At 40.1% G+C, this 18,876-nt stretch overlaps 1 protein-coding gene across 1 annotated transcript in view; it reads left to right on the top strand.

The window, feature by feature from the left end:
- Nucleotides 1-10,300: 10,300 nt before the first annotated feature.
- The window catches only part of SDC2 (syndecan 2), a 66,188-nt gene continuing 57,612 nt past the window's right edge, over nt 10,301-18,876 (top strand). The window contains exon 1 of the mRNA XM_015813507.1: nt 10,301-10,464. Within this exon, the coding sequence (XP_015668993.1) occupies nt 10,405-10,464 (60 nt within the window). The 5' untranslated portion in view covers nt 10,301-10,404. The remainder of the gene's footprint in view (nt 10,465-18,876) is intronic.

Here is an 18,876-nt window from a genome sequence, read left to right as displayed (position 1 = left end):
CTGGTGCTGATTGGCTGATACCCAATGATGGAACTTTGCTCAGGCAGATTCATTCTTTCCATGTCAATTGTTTTACTTTTCTTTCTTCACTTACCTTTTTTTTTCAAGGTTCAGAATATCACCAATCCAGAACTGGAGAACTTTGAGGATCCTTTCAGTTTATTATCACTTGATTACCAAATGTCACATCCTGGCTAGCTTGGGGAAGAGAGCAGTTTGTCCCACCACTTGCTGAATCACATAAACTGCCATTTCGTTCCAAACTAATACAAGGTGACTATGGCGTCTCAGTCATCCAAGTCATGGTTGTCCCAAAGGTGCTTTTTCAGGAGGCAACTGGACTTTCTTGTCTTTCTTGAAGAAGTTTCACTTCTCATCTAAGAAGCTTCTTCAGCTCTGACTAGATGATGGGGAATTGAAAGATTTATATTCTTTCCAGACAGCTGGTCATTTGCATTCTTGGTGTTTATATTCATATTTTCAGCCCTATGTAATTTAGGATCTAAATATACAAAGGATTGCTTTTCCTTTAGGTACCAGTGAAGGGTGGAAGGAATGTACTCTTAGAGTGTCACATTTATGAAGAAAGTGTCTTGTAGTAAGCTGAAAGAGGACAATCTCAGTATAGATGCCTTGGTTGCGGACATCCTTCCCTGTTAATTATGGCTAATGACAAACCTCATATGTGTTTGTAGCTATCTACAAGTTTTTAACTGAATCTTGTTTACTATTTTTCATTGCCTTGACTTTAATATTTATGAGGTAAAATTGGTACAGGTCAGTTCTGGCATTGGATCAGCATGCCACAAACACAATCACAGCCACATTTTATCTCAAGCATGCTCGAACTATTTTATGAAATTTAGGCTCTTTAATTTGGAAACTATCTTGCAAGCCAGCATACTATAACCCACATTCCACTAATCAGGAACTATGTGAAAATCATAAATTGTATCAATAATGTAATTTTAAAAAGTTTTCATCTTTGTATTAGTAGGCACACAGTATTGGACTGATCCAAAATCAGACAGCTTCCAACTCAGGCACCAAATCTGGTGTACAGACGTTTGTCTTTTATGTCACCACATCAGTAGGTCTTTGCTGATGTGGTTTGCGCCTATTAGAATCACATACAGGCTAAGTAACTAAGTTGTGAAGTAACCTAAATGAAGCGACATGATAATTTATTATTTATAAGTCATTTTGATAATTTATTATTCAAACATTGTTTTATAAGTCATTTTGAGGGAGGTATTCATGTTACTATTTCTTTACATCAGAAGTAGAAAGTTGAATTTTGGCCATGAGCTAAATTGTTCCAGGTCCATCTCTAGGGACCGGCTGAAATAGTAAAGTTCCGATTTGGACAAAGAATGTCAGGGCTATAAAGAAGGCAATGGTCATCCACTTTTGAAAATTTTTGCCAAGAAAACTGCAGGGAACCTGTCCAGGCAATTGCCAGGAATTAAGACTAATTGGAAGGCCCCCAACAAACCTGGTTGGTTATCCTTACAATAGCAGAAATCTTCATGTATTTAGACAGTCCTGTCTTACCTTCATACAGAAAATAGCAACTAGGTGACCTTGGCTTATCTTGGAATTGCTAAGCAAATTAGTATATATCCAATCTAGGAGGCTAAAAAAATGTCCTGAAGGAAGGCAGTAGCAACCCCTTTTGCTATCGTTATTGTATTGTATTGTTATTGCCAGGAAAACAAGATGGATTGTTACAAATAATGCAATAATCCTACCAAAAAGGTTCATTCTTAATTTAAGATAGGAAGCTGACACAAGAGATCTGCATGCATACAGTATATTTGCATGTCTATCTCTATCATTGCTGACATACCAATCATTGCTTCATTGAATCCAGCCACCACCATAAAATCACTATAAAATGGCAATCCTCCATCATTTACACAATATTTTTAAAAGTTGAATGTATCTTCATAATTTATTTTTCTCCACAAAGTCATTCTAATAATTGCCAGTTTTGCTCATCAAATGAGGGAACAGTCCAATGAGCATAAAAATTACAGAGCAAAGAATAAACTATTATTTTATCTGATTTCCAAAACAAATACAGTATGAAAATAAGTGTGGATGTCAGCAGGGTTAAACAGTGTTAAAATGGAAGATACAACCTGAAAACCCAGCCAACACCAATATTTTACATCCATGTGATATATGCAACAAATGTTAAAAAGGGCCGGTCTTCGATCACTGTGTCCATCATGTCTATTTCCTCTGGCTTCCCAAGTATAAAATAGCTTCTTCTGCAGAACACATGATTTGTAATATCTATCAGTCTAATTTATCTCTCATTATTACCACCACCACCTTCATCTAACATCTTGTTGAGAGTTCCATTCTTTTTAGCTACTAGTTGGAGCAGCAGCTGCCTCTTATCTCAAAAAGATGTCATCTGAGACCCTTTTCTTCAGCATATGAGTTTTATCCTGTAACACTAGGCAAATTTACTGCATATGTACATGTAAAAAAAGAGAAAGGAAATGAGCTGAATAGTAAAAGACAACACATTTCAAAACAGCACAGGCAGTGTGAGCTCTGAGCCATGCCTCAAACTTTGTGATTACTTTAGAAAACACAATCTGAGAATCATAAAAATGCATAAAGCACCATAGCTGACATGTTTATTTATATAGATATGCATACTGAGGAGACAGATACAGTGCAAATAGATACAAAAATAAAAACCCAAAAAGCTTGAAAGAGACTATGGTCTCTAGTTGAGAGATATCATTTTCAGAGTGGGTAGATTGAGCTAAAAAAAGTATTGGGCTAAAATAGGAAGAAAGGATGCCCCTCACTTTATATATTTAACAATTTTGTTGAGATGCAAATAGAGCTTACATAGACTGGGGCGTGAAAAAGGAAAAGAGAAAAGAAAAAAAAGCAAAATGTGAAAAGTATGCCCTCAGCAGATATTGGGTGAGATTTTTCTAAGCAGATATTTAGAGTCAAAGACTATGTGATGCCAAGGGCTGCACGCCAAAATAATGTAGATTGACAACAGAAAACTAAATTGTACAACTATGTTACTTTTAAAATATTATGTTTATTTCTTGTCAGTCAATTAAAAATTACAACTTGGTAGCATTTGGAGAGAAGCTGTGGGGGCTTTGATAGGTGCTCCAGCTACAACGGAAGCTAACCAGTAAAGATACATAACATATTATGCAGTTAAGCAATGATGGACTTTGTCATTCCTTTCTGGTCTAATGACACTTGTAAGCCAAGGCAATTGAAGCCAAGATCACCAAACAAAGGCTATCATAGTTTGGCCATGTCATGCCAGCTGACTCATTCAAAAAATCAATCATGCTGAGTGATCAGTGGAAAAAGGAGAAGGGGCTAGTACCGATTGGCTGGCACTATAAAGGATGACACCAGATGACCATGGAGGATCTGAAGGAGGTGGTGCGAGACAGAGAGGCATGGACAGTACTGATCCATAGAATGGCCAGAGGTTGGGCATGACTGAATGGCTGTTGATGATGACAGCAACTGTAAGCTACAATTAAATATCAATCTGTTCCCTTAGACAAAATATTTTCGAGGGCCTCCAATTCATAAAGGGAAAACATGGGTTTCAACCTATGAGTGCACATAGGTTGTACACATGGGTGAGCTATGGTTTCAAGGTTGCATTTTGGTTGCAAACATTCATTCCTTAGGGAACATCTCCTTTTTTTCCTATTGTCAAGTGTAGAGTTTATCAAGCAGATCAATTAGCTTGTATGAAAGAATTCTTTCTCAATGATCCTTTCAATATTATGATACTGAGAGCAAACCTAGGCTTCTCCCTGTCTCTCAGTGAACCTACTCAAAATTACTGATGATCCACAGTACAGAATAAGCAACCTTCAAGCAAGGCTGCCGGAAGAATGAAATCTTATTGCTTCTCCCTCCCTCCTAATGATCTGTTGGAAGAAAGAGGATAAAATAATGTGTTTACATATGTAAGAACGTGCTCATCTCTATTAAGCAACTCAAGCTTTGGCACCAAAAATATTGCCCAAGAAAGGGAAAACCTGGTTTGAGTTATGCTTGATTCCTGCTGATTATATGGATACATCCCTGTAATTTCCTTGGCAACACCATGCAAATGGTATGCCATTGCTGTCTTCCATTCCAGGATGTTAAAACATACACATACAAATAATCGCCCCCTCCTCCATTAAATCTATAGTCTTTCCTGGCAGTTTTCTATCTAAATACTAATCAGTTCTGACCCTCCTTAATTTTTTTGGGATTAGCTAAGCTGTCTAGATGCTGCTAGCTGGTGTAACCAAAAACATTATCTACTCTGTGGTTTGTTGAGGTTGTATAGCTGCCAATATTTTCCTGACAGTTGCAGTAGTCCCCTTAGAAATGGAGGACAAGGGAAGCTGGGCCTATTATAGCTTCATTGAAGAAAGTTCTTATGGTTTTACAACAGCTGTGGGATTCAGATAAGGATTACAGCAATGGGTATTTGAAAGTATATCATCAGAGGGCACTAGAGTGCTTAGCACAACTCTCGCTTGAGCAGATGTATCACATTGTTCCATAGTTGTGGGCCCAAGACGTCTGAAATATACAACTACAAAAATTCTATTGTGAATGTATTATTTAAGTATGGAAAGTGCAGAGCTGAGACTGATTAGAATTTAATCAAAACTTATTATACAGCATACAGATTTTTTTTTAGCTATTGGGCCATCACTTATTTTAGCCTTGCTGAAGAGTCCGATCTGTCACTTTATTGGTATTTTGTTGTTTTTCTGCACTTATATTATTTATATCAGGGGTCCCCAAACCCTAGCCTGTGGACTGGTACCGGGCCACAGCATGCCAGCAACCGGGCCGCACAAACAAGCAAAGCCCCATCTGCGGGATGCAGGCAGCACACAAAACCATGCACCCTCTGGTCCGCAGAAAAACCTCTCTCCACGTAATCCGTCCCTGGTGCCCAAAAGGTTGGGGACCTCTGATTTATATTATAAGCTGTACTGACAGCATTTTAGATGCGGTAAGACATAAACATATTTTTCTGAATCAATCATTAGATATAAATAAACTCTAGTAGGGCATATTTTGTTATTGTACAACACATGAAAATGTCCTGTTCAATACAAAGAGCATGTGGGTTGCCTAAATTGCTGGATCTCTTACATCTTTTCCCACCATTCCAGCTGCATCTCATCTCTAGATGAACCATTCCTAAAGAGTCAATGCCTTGGCAACATGATCCATCATGCTGTGCCACATATATATCTACTCAATACAGAAAAAGAGTCAAAGCTCCCCAACTATCGCAAATAACTTTCTGAGCCAATCTATATAGTCACTTAAAAGCACACTTCTTTCATTTTCCAGGATCAACAATTAGTTAATTGTATTCTGACTCCAACTTGCCTGGAGCAAAATAAATCTAGAGAGCTACTATTCAGAAAACGTCCATGATATATTTGTCTTGTTAATATTTCCTTTTTGTAATTACTAATTCAGTTTTAAATGTTCATGGACAGAAGGTGTGTTATGAAGCATGTTGTGTGGGCACTTATATAAGCTAGATAAATGTTTTTTAAAGATTTTTTTTAAAGAAATAACTATTGCAATTTGTATGCTTTTGCTAGTTGAAAATGACTTGACGACATGTAATTGATCAATTCTAATAAATTTGAGCTGTTTAATCATTTTTGAAATGCATATTTTTAATTCTATTTTACTAGTACATGCATGTGTGCATGCAAATATATAACATACAACAGGAAACTGAATTTCTAGCTTTCAGATAATGATTTCCCTAATTGATAAAAATCAATCAGTTAATCCCCACTTTGTTCTTTCTTGAGATTCTTTGAAGAAGGTATGAAGCAGGACTAATGACTTCTTAATGCTTTTCATGTGATTCCAGTTCTAGCTCTCTTCCATTTCCAGAGAAAAGAAAACCATTGATGCTTTCTGCAACAAATGTGCACTGGTGCCAAATACTTTTGTAATGCTGGTTTTACTGCAGTTGCAAGTCCTATACTTCATGGTTCTCCAAACGCTGCTGACCAAGGAATCTCAAAGTTTGTTTATGTGTTGAAAAAGAAACTGCCTTGGTTCCCTTTCTCATCTGTTATAAATACATTTTCATGAACACAAGTCCTGCTGAATCCAGTGAGTTAGGGTTTCTCTCAAGCAAGCAAGAGTGGATCCAAGGCAAATACAGCGATTGTTGAAATCAGCAATCTGAATTTCAGCTATTTTAAAATCTGTAAATCTGTATTATTAATAATTCTACTATTTAAAAATATACTTAAACTGCCACTCCAGGATAAAACTTTGTCATTATTTCTGGAAATAAAACACATTCTTGTCACAAGATCCTACTAGGAAATGAATCGTAGAATATAGGGCTGGAAGGGACGTCTAGTTCAACGCCTTGGTCAAGGCAAAAGCCTTATAACATCCCAAATGATTGTACAGTTTATTTTTGAAAATCTCCAGTGATGGAGCACCTGTAACCCCAAGAGACAAGCTATTCCATTGATCAATTGTTCTCACTGTCAGAAAATTTATCTTTATTTCTAGATTGGATCTCTCTTTCCATCAATTACTTTTTATCCTATGGTGCTTTAGAGAATAAGTCAACCCCCTCTTCTTTGTGATAGAGGTTCAAGTACTAGAAGGCAATTATCATGTCCCACCTAATCCTTCTCTTCAATAAGATAGGCATACCCAATTCCCTCAACCATTTATCATACCATTTAGCATCCAGACTCTTTATTATCTTTGTTGCTCTTCTTTGGAGACTTTCCAGGGTCTCAACATCTTTTTTGTATTGTGGTAACTGGAACTGGACCATATAGTCCAAGTGTGGTCTCACTCCAAAAATCTCTCAAGAGAATAAGTGGAAAGTATACTTAAGAAAGCAGGATGTGGAAGCTGTGTGGTACAGATTGAAAAGTATTTTAATAAAGAATGTGATAGAAGTGTTGTGAAATTACACTAATGGGAAGCATATAAAAAGAATGCTTGGATTAATGATGAAGTGGAAAAGGCTACAGATAATTTAAAAAACCAGCATGTAACAGAAAATTCTGACTAAAAGAGCACAAGAGGTGGCAATGACCAAAATTTGGGAAATGAAAAATGATAATGGCTAAACAAACTATGCTATTAAGAAGGAACATTGGAATAACTGTTTGAAATACAGCCTTAACTGTACTGAAATTTTAGTTATAACATTCTAATGTTAGCCCTTTCTTTGTTCCAATTTCATTAACAATTTCCTTTTTTTCTTTTTCTTTTTTTGCTATTATGGATCTTGTGACCCTTAAATATATTTCCCAATTATGGAACTCCTACTCTTGCAAGATTGGTTTTTCCTAGCTCGACATTTACTAGTTTAGTTGATCCGTTCCTTCTGTAATGTTATCACTTTGTAACTTTATACAGCATGGATGTCCAACCTTTTGGCTTACCTGGGCAGCATAGAATGAAGAGGAATTGTCTTGGGCTGCATTTAAAATATATAGTTAATTTATATAAAGAGCAAACTTCCTTTATTTTTTAAAATTTTTTATGATCTTATGGGGGCCACATTACTAGCTGTTCAGGACCTCATGCACCCCACAAGCTGTAGGTTGGACATGCTGGTATAGAGCTTTCTCCTTGGATTGCATAATAGCAACAATTATTTGAAGTCATATGTTTTGATTTTTTTTACAGTACAATACCATGGGAAACAAGTAGGCAGAAAATGATTTATTTCTCTAGATCAGCGGTTCTCAACCTGTGGGTCGTGACCCCTTTGGGGGTCGCAGGACCCTTTCACAGGGGTCACCTAAGACCATTGGAAAACACATATTTCCAATGGTCTTAGGAACCGAGACACCGCTCCTCTATCCATCTCCGCACGGCTTCGAGCTGGGGGCCGTTGCAGTGCCGGATTCGTTTCCGTCAAACATCTAAGGGAGGCTGTGCTGCTTCGCGGCCCTTTCCGCGGAGGAGGCTGTCACCCTGTTGGCTCTCTCTCTCTCTCCCTCTCCCCGCCTGGGCACTTCTCCAACCAGGTTGGGCAGAGCCGGCGGAGCAGCTTCCTGCCCCACCCTCCCTGGCCAGCTGGAGCCGGGCAGGCTGGCGACCTTCGGAAGTGAGGTGAGGACAGGCGAGGTGCGCTGAGCCACGGGCGTGGCGGGTGAGTGGGTGGCGTCGGTGCGCGCTTGGAGAGCTCTTAGGGTTGGGGGTCACCACAACATGAGGAACTGTATTAAAGGGTCGCGGCATTAGGAAGGTTGAGAACCACTGCTCTAGATAAATATTTCTGATCAATTTGTTGTCCTTAGATTCAATGTGTTTTATGTCTGCTCTCTCTGTCAATATTTAATTTAATATAGCTGATGTCTCAAGTTTTACTTGAAGAATGAAAAATGAAGAAAGAAAAAACTCACCCCAGAAACAAATGCTATTCATGTAATGATAGAGCAGTAGAGTATGTCAATATTTTTGTCTTGTAGGAAAAAAAGACCAAATGAGAGATTTTCAGTGAAAAGCTTTGTCCTGGATTCCACATCCCTTCTGTGAAATTAGATCAATAAATAGGACGATGGCACAATAATAGCTTACTCTGGAATGCGACCAACTTTCTAGGGAAATTATTAAGGATGTAAATGCCTGTTGGAAGAAGCAAAAAAGATGACCCAGTTTAATGTACTCAAAGGGCACAATATTGAGTACATCGGTGTACACAATAGGCATTGTGTACCCAATGCATTCAATAGAAAATGACGACAATAGGACAGCCAGCTTGTTTTTGCTCCAGCAACTGATACTGAGAGGTATCATGGTTGATAGTCAAAGGTGGAAATACCATAAGAAAAAAAAGGCCATAAGCTCAGAAAAATGTTTGCAGTAGTCAAGCAGTTCCTTAGCTACCTAGAGGAGATGGTCTGTGGTCAGGGAACGGAGTCATTACCTGTTTGGTGTAATGATTAAGGCGCCAGAATAGAAACTGGGAGACTGTGAGTTCTAGTCTTGCCTTAGTCAGAAAGTCAGCTGGGTGAGCTTGGGCCAGTCATGGTCTCTCAGTCCTAGGAAGGAAGCAATGGCAAAGCACTTCTCAAAAATATTACCAAGGACACTGCAGAGACTTGTCCAGGCAGTTACCAGGAGTCAACACTGACTTGAAAACACACACACACACACACAGAGAGAGAGAGAGAGAGAGAGAGAGAAAAGGGGGGGGGGAGAGAGAGATTACATGGACTCTGGAAAACGGGAAAGTGTTTTTTCAGAGCACGTATGCCCTGAATCATGCAGGTGCCTCTGCACAGGGCATTTAAATAGTCCAAGCAAGCCAACATGCTTATTCAATTGGACGGAGACGTTCTTTCGTTAGCAAATACCAGCAAAGGGCCACCTTAAGTTGCACCTCTGCAAGTATCTGGCAGCACTTCTGCCTCTCTTTCTCAAACTCTGCCTTTTCCGCAGGCAGAAGCCGAAGCGCCGGGGCCGATGTCGGAAGAGCGTCGCTCGATCCAAGCGGGCAGCGCGACCCGCTGGCTGCCAGGACCGCCGGCGGAGCGCTTTCCCGGGGTATCCAAGGTGGAGCAGGCGGAGCGAGCGCGAGAGAGCGGAGGAGGCCGGGCGGCCGAGCGCGCGAGCAGGAGGCGAAGAAGCAGAGGAGGAGAGGTGGGTAGCTGGTCCTGGGGAGGGATTAGCCGGGCTTCGCAAGAGGCCAAACCGAGCCCGGGCTGCCGCGGCGAGCGCCCTCCCAGTGGCTGAAGGACCTGCCAATCTGCGTTGTAATCCTGCAGGAATTTCGCCAGGCTTTAACTAGGAGTCGCTTCCTCGCAGACGGCGAAAGGAAAGCGAGGCCAGGCGAAGTGGAAGCAGCTGAGGACCGGCTCGCCTGCCTAGGCTTGGCTTTTCCTCCCCACCCTCCAGGGGGACAGAGGAAAACACTCGGGCGGGCGGGCGCGCGTGCGTGCGTGCGTCGCCTTCTCCGCTGCTGCCCCGACTGCAAACTTTGTTCTTTGCGCCCGCAGCCTCGAGAGCGGCGCAGGGGCAGGCGCGACAGGCTAGCCTGGCAAGGCGAGCTCGCGGGCCCGCGGACCGGCGGGCAGCAGCCCACCCACCCATCCATCCCTCCATCCACCCCCTCCGCTCCCCGCCAGCCGGCCAACTCCGCCCTGAAGCACGCTGACAACTGAGGAGCGGCGGGTGAAAGGAGCCGAGAGGAGGCAGGAGAGCGAGGGGGCAGCCAGCGAGGGAGGGCCGCCGTCGCTCCGGCCGGATCGTAGTCAGCGCTGCCCGGGTGGCAGATCGCTCCTTTGGGGATCTGCGGGGCGCCCACTCTCGCCTCTCCTTTCGTCGCGGCCCGCAGCGAGAGCTGCAAACGCGGGAATAATGTGGAACGTGTGGATGGTGCTTGCCTTCGCCTTGTCGGCCTGCGTCTCGGGCGAGACGGTAAGAGGTGGCTTTAATTTCATTCGGGGAGGGTGAAGCAGGGCAAGAAGCAGTTGCGAGGAGCGCTTGTGTGGATTCGGACGGTTTCCGTCCCCTCGGTCAGTGGTTGTCTTCGCCTTTCCTGCTCTAACTCTTGGGGAACTTTCCCCTATCTTCGCCGTTCTGCATTAACGGGCAATCTAGCTCGATCCTGGGGAGCCTTGGAAGAATGGGCGGGGGGGGAAGGGAGTATATATATTTTTTAAACCAGCACTAAAATCCCGTTTCTTGGTTCAGAAACTGGCTCCGGCCTCAAATTGGAGAAAGAGGGGCGGCGGGACGGGGATCAATCCGGAGCGGGAGGAAGGATGAGACGCCCCCGCTGTTCCCACATCTGCTGCGCAGAAGTTTTGCTAAGGTCATTTGCAAAGATCAAAACTTTTTAAACAGGAGGGGCGTGGGGTTTTCAGCTCTGCTTAATGGTATGTGAAACGGGGGAAGGGGAAGAGGAGAGAGCCATTATATTTTTATTTGACGGATAGAAAATGCTTTTTCCTCCTGGAATTTTTTTTTTTGGGGGGGGGAGCAGACTTTTGAACTGGAGGGGCCTTAGTTCTTTGTAAAGACTATCGATAACACTTGGGGTACGTTTTTTATTGAAACAAAAAGCTGTCCGAAAATTGCAGATGGAAAGAGATGGGATAAGACGGAAAAACACAAGATCATAAAAACATTTTTTTTGAAAGGGGGGGCGCGTGAGTGTTAGAGTGGTGATTTAACACTCCAGTTAAACTGTCTAGTGTATTTTTCATTCAAACCTCTCCTTCCTTGCTTCAGTCTGTTGAATTCAATGGAGGACTCTAGGAGGAGAACATGATACCATGGTGATTCTGACTGTGACAGTTTTGGATCTGTTTGCAAATCCAGTCTGGCATCACTGAGTTGTGTTTGATTGATCCAAACGGAATTTTGGATTATGTTGGGAAGAGGTGGGTTCAGTTGTTTCCCTCCTTCCCCCCCCCCCCCCGGGAAAAAAGGAAGATGAATAATCATATTGTCTTTCTTGTAAATTAGGACTTATGAGAAGGCTGGGTCATATTTCATGATTTGGGGGAAATAATATTTTTTAAATAATTAGGTTTATATTTGCAGTTGGCTCATTTCCAAAACCGGTAGGTTTCATCTTGTGCATACCCAGTGTGTATTATTGTAGGGAAAAAAAGGACATCAGAGAAGAAAGGCAATGTTTTGCATGTTTTTTCAAATATTCTATGGACTTTGTGAAAAGGTTTATTTTCTGGCAAGGATGGATAAAGTTGTGGCTAAAAAAAAAACCCCCTGAACCCATTGCAGAGGAAACTCTGTCCTCCATTGCCCAAATTCTTCTGTGGAGAAGTTGTTGGAGAGAAACTCTCTTTGATGGATAAAATCCCTGATGATATCTGCTGGTTCAAGTGCTTGTGTCCTTTGAGAATATGGGTTCAGCGGCAGCTCTTGAACATGCCTTTATCCCAGTATATTTGTGGAATAATCAAAATACTGTTACATTATTCTTCTAGCACTTCCTTTTTCCCCTTGTTCAAGGTTAGATGTAGTTCATCTTATGTTGAATCTGAGAAATTTGCAATAGATACTGAATTTCACTTTCTGGAGAAGAATGCTTGCATTTGTGATTCTCCATTTGTAGTGCAGGCAACATTGCTGAATAGCAAGAGTGAAAGCCCAGCTGAAATCTGAGAATGCTTCAGATTTTCCTTTTCCTTCTCTGTGTTTTGAAGTGGCCTTAATTTTACCTTCTCTGTTCTTTCATAGTTTGATTGTTGATATGCCCCACACACACACACACAAAGAAATGAGGAGAATTCCTTTGCATAGCTTAAAATATCATCATTGCAGACAACCTCTTTTTTTACATGTTAAAATTACTTTAGTAAGCTTTACTTATAGTCAAATATGTTTTTCAAGCTGGTTTTAGATATGCAGTTTGCTGTAATGAGTTACTATAACTGGTAGCCAGATCTTTAAATATTTTATATAACACAAGTCTAGTGGTGACTGGCAGTTGGATCGAATGTGGAGAGAATTAATTGTGTTTACACAGAAGTCATATGGTCCTCTACTTACCTCAGATATGTGCCTCTGAGTAAACTTAATGAGCTGCATGTATGTTTTTTGACTTAGGACCAGGTTACCTCAAGGAGCACCTTCTCCCATATGTATGTACCTGGACTATAAGATCATCTAATTAGCTCCTCTCCAGGTCTCTTCATCAAAGGAGGTGAGGTGGGCCTTTCCAAAGAGGGAGATTTTTCTTTGATATTATCTCATTTTTGGACTTTTCTCCCTAGAGAGAGTCAACTGGCACCTACATTGGCATTGTTTTATTACCAGATGAAGACTATTCCAGGTTTTTAAATTGATTTTAACTTGATTAAGTTAAATTAATGGATTTTTGAAGGACTGCCATGCTGTTGTTTAGTTCATGTGGTGTTTTTATCAATCAATCAGTATAGAGCTGGAAAGACCTCCTCCTACCGGTATATCATTTCAGTTAGGTAACATTGGAAGTTTTTAAGAAGAGACTGGACAGCCATTTGTCTGAAATGGTATAGGGTTTCCTGCCTGAGCAGGGAGTTGGACTAGATGACCTCCAAGGTCCCTTCCAACTTTATTATTATTATTATTATTATTATTATTATTATTATTATTATTATTATTATTATTATTATTATTATTATTATTATTATTATTAAGTTGTCCAGTCTTTTCTTAAAAACCTCCAGTGATGAAGCACCTACAATTTCTGAAGGCAAGCTATTCCATTGGTTAATTGTCCTCACTGTTAGGAAGTTTCTCCTTAATTCCAGGTTGCTTCTCTCCTTAATTAGTATCCATTCCATTGTTTCTTGTCTTGCCTTCTGGTGCTTTGGAAAATAAGTTGACCGTCTCTTCTTTGTGGCAGCCCCTCAAATACTGAAATACTGCTATCATGTCACCCCTAGTTCTTCTTTTCTCTAGACTGGCCATACCCAATTCCTGCAACCATTCTTCATATGTTTTTGTCTCCAGGCCCTTAATCATCTTACTTGCTCTTCTTTGCACTTTTTCCAAAGTATCAACATCTTTTTTTGTAATGTGGTAACCAAACTGGATGCAGTATTCCAGGTGTGGTCTTACTAAGGCTTTATAAAGCGGTACTAATACTTCATGTGATTTTGATTCTATGCCCCTGTTTATACAACCACGGATTGTATTAGCTTTGGCTGCTGCCGCACACTGCTGGTCATCAGCTAGGACTCAAAGGTCCCTATCACAGTTACTATTTTTGAGCCAGGTTTCACCTAATCTTGTACTTTTGGTTTTTCCTGCCTATGTGTAAAACCTTGCTTTTCTTCATATTAAATTTCATGTTGTTGGTTAAGGCCTGTTGTTCAAATCTGTCAAGATCTTTTTGGATCCTGAGCTTGTTTTCTTGCCAGCTTAATGTCATCTGCAAATTTGATGAGTTCCCCTTCTACTGTATTCCCTCATCTAAGTCATTTATGAAGATATTGAAGGGTACTGGGCCTAAGAAAGAACTTTGTGGTACCCCACTGCTTCCTTCCTTCCTTCCATGTAGATGTAGTATCATTAAGGACTACTCATTGAATATGGTTTGTCAGCCAGTTACAAATCCATCTGGCAGTGATGCTGTCTATCCCACATTTTTCTAGTTTAAGATGTACCGGTAGGTTCTGGTCTAATTTGTCAAATGTTTATTTCATACAAACATATCAAGTATTTCATTTTTCATTTTATATGAATATTTCATTTTATAAGAAATATATCTATTTTATATAAAAATATTTCATTTTATATATTGTATGTTTTTACTCACATTATATTTTAGAGTGTTTTACTGTATTATAAGCTGCCTAGAGTGTTTCAGCTACTGCGTATTTTAAATAAACAAATAAGTGGAATATATTAGAAGACTTTCAGTCAATTGTGAAAAATGGAGCATTGGAAAAGATACTTGTCAATTTCATCATGTTGAAAGTGAAAAATGTTAAATGAAATAGTACATATCTGCTCTGGCCCTGTTTTGGATTAATATCTGTACATTTTTGTGAACAGTGATCTAGTTTATAGATGTGAAAGTGATTTGAATTGTATATTCCAAATTGGGATATAAATTATATAAAAAGTTGTAGATCTATTGAACATGAAGGATAGCAAAAAAAAAAGTTTTATGATGGAAAGACACTATCAACTATCCTAGATTTACAGACCAGGATTGATGAGATTATATAATGAACTGGGTCTTTATTGATGTAATAGAAAAACTGATCAACATAATTTTGCATGATTAAGATCAGGGGTAGGCAACCCTAGTTCTTTTATGACTCGTGGACTTCAACTCCCAGAATTCCTGAGCCAGCATGGCTCAGCTTGGAAACCTCTCCCTTTCCCCTCAGCATGGCTGGCTCAGGAATTCTGGGAGTTGAAGTCCACGAGTCATAAAAGAGCCAAGATTGCCTACCTCTGATTAAGATTTAATGCTGCATTTAAAAACGTTAGCTTTTAAAAATAATGCATATATAGAAACAGAGCAGTAGATAACAGATACATTGAATTGGATTGAAATTACCTGTTGTTCAACCAATAGTTGTGAGATTTCCATATGAGTTTTGTAGGGGACCATGCTCCATAATTGACCATGCAGCTGAGAAAGCCTTTTGTCTGATAACTCCCTATTTAATTTCACTTGTAAAATCAATTGTGTAAAGCAAAGAAGAGGAACATCCTTCTTCTGAGGATGTTCTATTATCTGGACAGGCAAACGGAGCAGAAAACTATCTGTAGATCCACCTCTCCAATATGATGTGGTGAAATTCAAGTTTCTCCTAGAAGCAGACTGGTTGCCTGTGTATCTGCTAAAGTACTGAAAAATGATTGCTTTAATCCATGCCACTAAAAATGTTAGCAGCTCTGAGATGATCCAACTGGAATTAGGAATCATTTTTCAAAGATAATTCGACTTATAGCACATTGCGGTACTTGAAAAATTTCAAGAGCTTGACTAAGTGGTGCCCGGATCCTTCAGAGAGGCAAGGTGTGATCTGCGTATGTTTGTGTGTGTGTGTGTGTGTGTGTGTGTGTGTGTCTGTGTTGCATTAAGTTCTGGTTGGCTGACTTGATTGAGCTATTTTTTGTTTGAATAGAACAATACAGTGAGGAAGGACAGTATGAATCTCTGTCATGATAAAACCCATAAAAGTTAAGGTGATAAAAATTATGGGTTTGATCCATATTGTTATATTAAACATGATTTCATTCAAGTGTGTAGGATGAGTGCAAAGAGCCTGTTCCTTGGTAAGATGAACTGAAGGAAAGGCAAAGGAATAGATGAGTTAAGGAGAAATTAGAATATTCTGGAGCAATCCTCTTAACTTCCTGAGAATTTTGGCTCTTCTTTATGGGAGTTTGTTTCAAAATTAGCTTCAAAGTAGTTCAGCTTCACAGTATCAATGATGAGTCCATGTATTGTGGGTTCAGGTGTGGTGTATCTGAGATTGAAGCAGATACGGTCCTTTTACTTAAGTCATGTTATCTGAGAAAGAGCATGTAAGCCAGGGTTGTCAAACTGCTTCGTCATACCGAAGCCATGCCCACCCCATTGCTGGCAATGCAAAAAGAGTCACGATACATCGCGACACGTCATATGACGTGGCGAGTTTGACAACTTGTGATGTAAGCCATCCATTCTCCCATTGCTAGGAATTTACGGTAGCTCTTGTTTCCTCCCCTGTCTCCAAATTTCAGCTGCTATAGCAAGGATGGCTGGGGAATTCTGGGAATTGAAGTCCACAGGTCCTAAAGTTGTCAAGGTTGGACATCTCTGTTCTATAGCATTGTTCTCAAAGTTTTAAGGTGAAATCTGGTTGTATTCAAACTCTGAATGAAAGAGTGGAAATGCCCTTTGGGATTTTTTTTTTTTTAATAAACAAGGAAATTCCTCCATCTGGTCTCTTCCATATGATCTTAACTACAAGTTGCATCACCCTGAAGCAGCAAGCTGGTTATTGTCCGAGACATGAGGTACCTATTCAGATAATGCTGAATCACATTCGGCAAATATTTATGTATATTTGCTTTGAAGTCTCTGAATCATTGGGGACTATAGTTCAAGGGAATATCAGGAGGAGTGTTTTACTAACTGTATTTTTGTTCAGCTTTCTCTGGGTCTTTCTGAATTAAATGCAAAAAATCCTCACAATTCTGTACAATTTCTATTTTATCACTTGCTATTAACTGCATAATTTTATATAGATTTTCTCTGGCTGGAAGCATATAGTCTTGACTCAGTAATGCTACAGCTGTGGTATCGATTCTTATTTTCAAATGTATGAACAAAATTCTTTGATATATTTAACCAAAAGGTTGTATTTTTCGATAGCTAGTTATTTCTTTCTGCTTTGTTTTGTTTCCTTTTCTTTGGAAAGGTAAGTTCTAGTCCACAGTTATTCTTTTTTTTAAAATATATATATATAGCAAAACAGAAGGAGAGTTGTTTTTTTGGCTGCAGTTACAAGAGAAATAAGGAATTACAGACATTGTGGTATGTTAAATGAGGGAGCATGTGTTGCAAAGAAAATTGTATCAGGATTACAGTAAATACAGAAAGCCATCAATTGTGGTGGCAGAACTGTGGTAAAGTACTTGGCATCTTCTCCTTCAACTATATTTGGATGTCTTGAAAACATCCACGTTGCCACCACAGAGTGTTTGTTCCAGCTGCAGAATTGTTCCTGCAGGCAATTATGAGGATATGATTTCATCAGCCACAGCTATACACTGTGATGACAGAGCTCAATCTTTGCCAACCTGGTGCCCACCAGCTAAGCTGGGAGATCTAATTCCAATATTTCCAGCTAAGTTGATTTTTTAATCAAGAGTAATATAACAATTTCTATTCTATTTTCCGTGCTCTGGCAGTTCCTATATATGAGAAACGAAGTGCTAAACTATGGTCTTTGCAGTCTGCCAAACCTACAATATTTTATTGTTGAATCAATACCCATAATCAATCAAAAACTAAGGAATTATGGGAGTTAATCTAATAAAGGTAGGGATGCTTGTTAACCCAGTAAAATGAAAGTTTATGAGTGCAATTTTTATTTATTACAGTTTGTGACTAGAAATGTGTGCCCTTTCCTTCCCAATTGAATTCCTCTGAAAATTCTCTGGATTTTATACTACAGTTAGATTTTTTTTTTAAAAAAAGCTTTCATTGTTATTAGTAGTTGTTTTGCTTTTTTAAAAAGGCAAAATGATTGTCTCTCTGGGCGGAGGAGAGAGGGAGGAAAAAGATCCATAGAGAATTTGTGATTCTGCCTATGGTTGGCCCTGATATTAGACAAAGTGATTCCAATAGAAGAGAATATACAGATAGTTCTCAGCTTATGACCACAATTGGGGCTGGGAAATTCATTGTTAAGTGATGTGGTCATTAAGTGAGGCATCATGTAACTGCACTCTACTTTATGACCTTTGTTGCTGCAGTCATTTAAGTGAATCGCCATGGTCATTAAGAGAGACATCACATGATCATAGTGTACAACCTTCCCTGCTGGCTTCCCGGTTGACTTTGCTTGTCAGAAGCTGGTTGGGAAGATAGCAAATTGTGATCAGTGCTAGTGAATTGTGATCATGTGTCCATAGGGATGGTACGACAGCCGTAACTTTGAGGACAGGTGGTAAGTCACTTGTTTCAGCACTATTGTAACTTCAAATGTTTAAATGATGGATTTTTGAACTATGGTCGTAAGTCAAGGACTACCTATAGGTAGCTCAGGGTTAAACTGTGAAATCCTTGAGGGTTGTTTGGTTGTAGTAGTTGGGTAATGAAACGTCTGCAAGCAAATAACCAAGTTCAGAAAGCATCGGAGACTCCATAGACCAGTGTTTCTCAACCTTGACAATTTTAAGGCATGTGAACTTCAACTCCCAGAATTCCACAGCCAGCATTGCTGGCTGTGGAATTCTGGGAGTTGAAGTCCACATGCCTTAAAATTGTCAAGGTTGAGAAACACTGCCATAGACAAAATGAGGCAAGTGCCTCAGGCAGCAGATATTAGGGTGCTGGAAAGCAAAGCTATGAGCGTTCTTGTTATATGTCCTACAGTCACTTTGAAGTAAAGTTCAGCTATCACTCTGGTTAACTTCTTGTTGGAGACTATGGGGGGGGCAGCGTCTATCTGGACCCTCTCCAGTCGGGCTTCAGGCCGGGATACAGCACGGAAACGGCATTGGTCACGTTGGTGAATGATCTCTGGAGGGCCCGGGACAGGGGTTATTCCTCTGTCCTAGTTCTTTTGGACCTCTCAGCGGCTTTTGATACTGTGGACCACAGTATCATGCTGCGGCGTTTGGGTGAGTTGGGAGTGGGAG

Source organism: Protobothrops mucrosquamatus, unplaced genomic scaffold (genome assembly GCF_001527695.2).
Source record: "Protobothrops mucrosquamatus isolate PMUCROS unplaced genomic scaffold, P.Mucros_1.0 scaffold_69, whole genome shotgun sequence".
NCBI classification, from domain to species: Eukaryota; Metazoa; Chordata; class Lepidosauria; order Squamata; family Viperidae; genus Protobothrops; species Protobothrops mucrosquamatus.
Note: the sequence above shows the minus strand (reverse complement) of the source record. Positions and strands in the feature narration are given on the sequence as shown.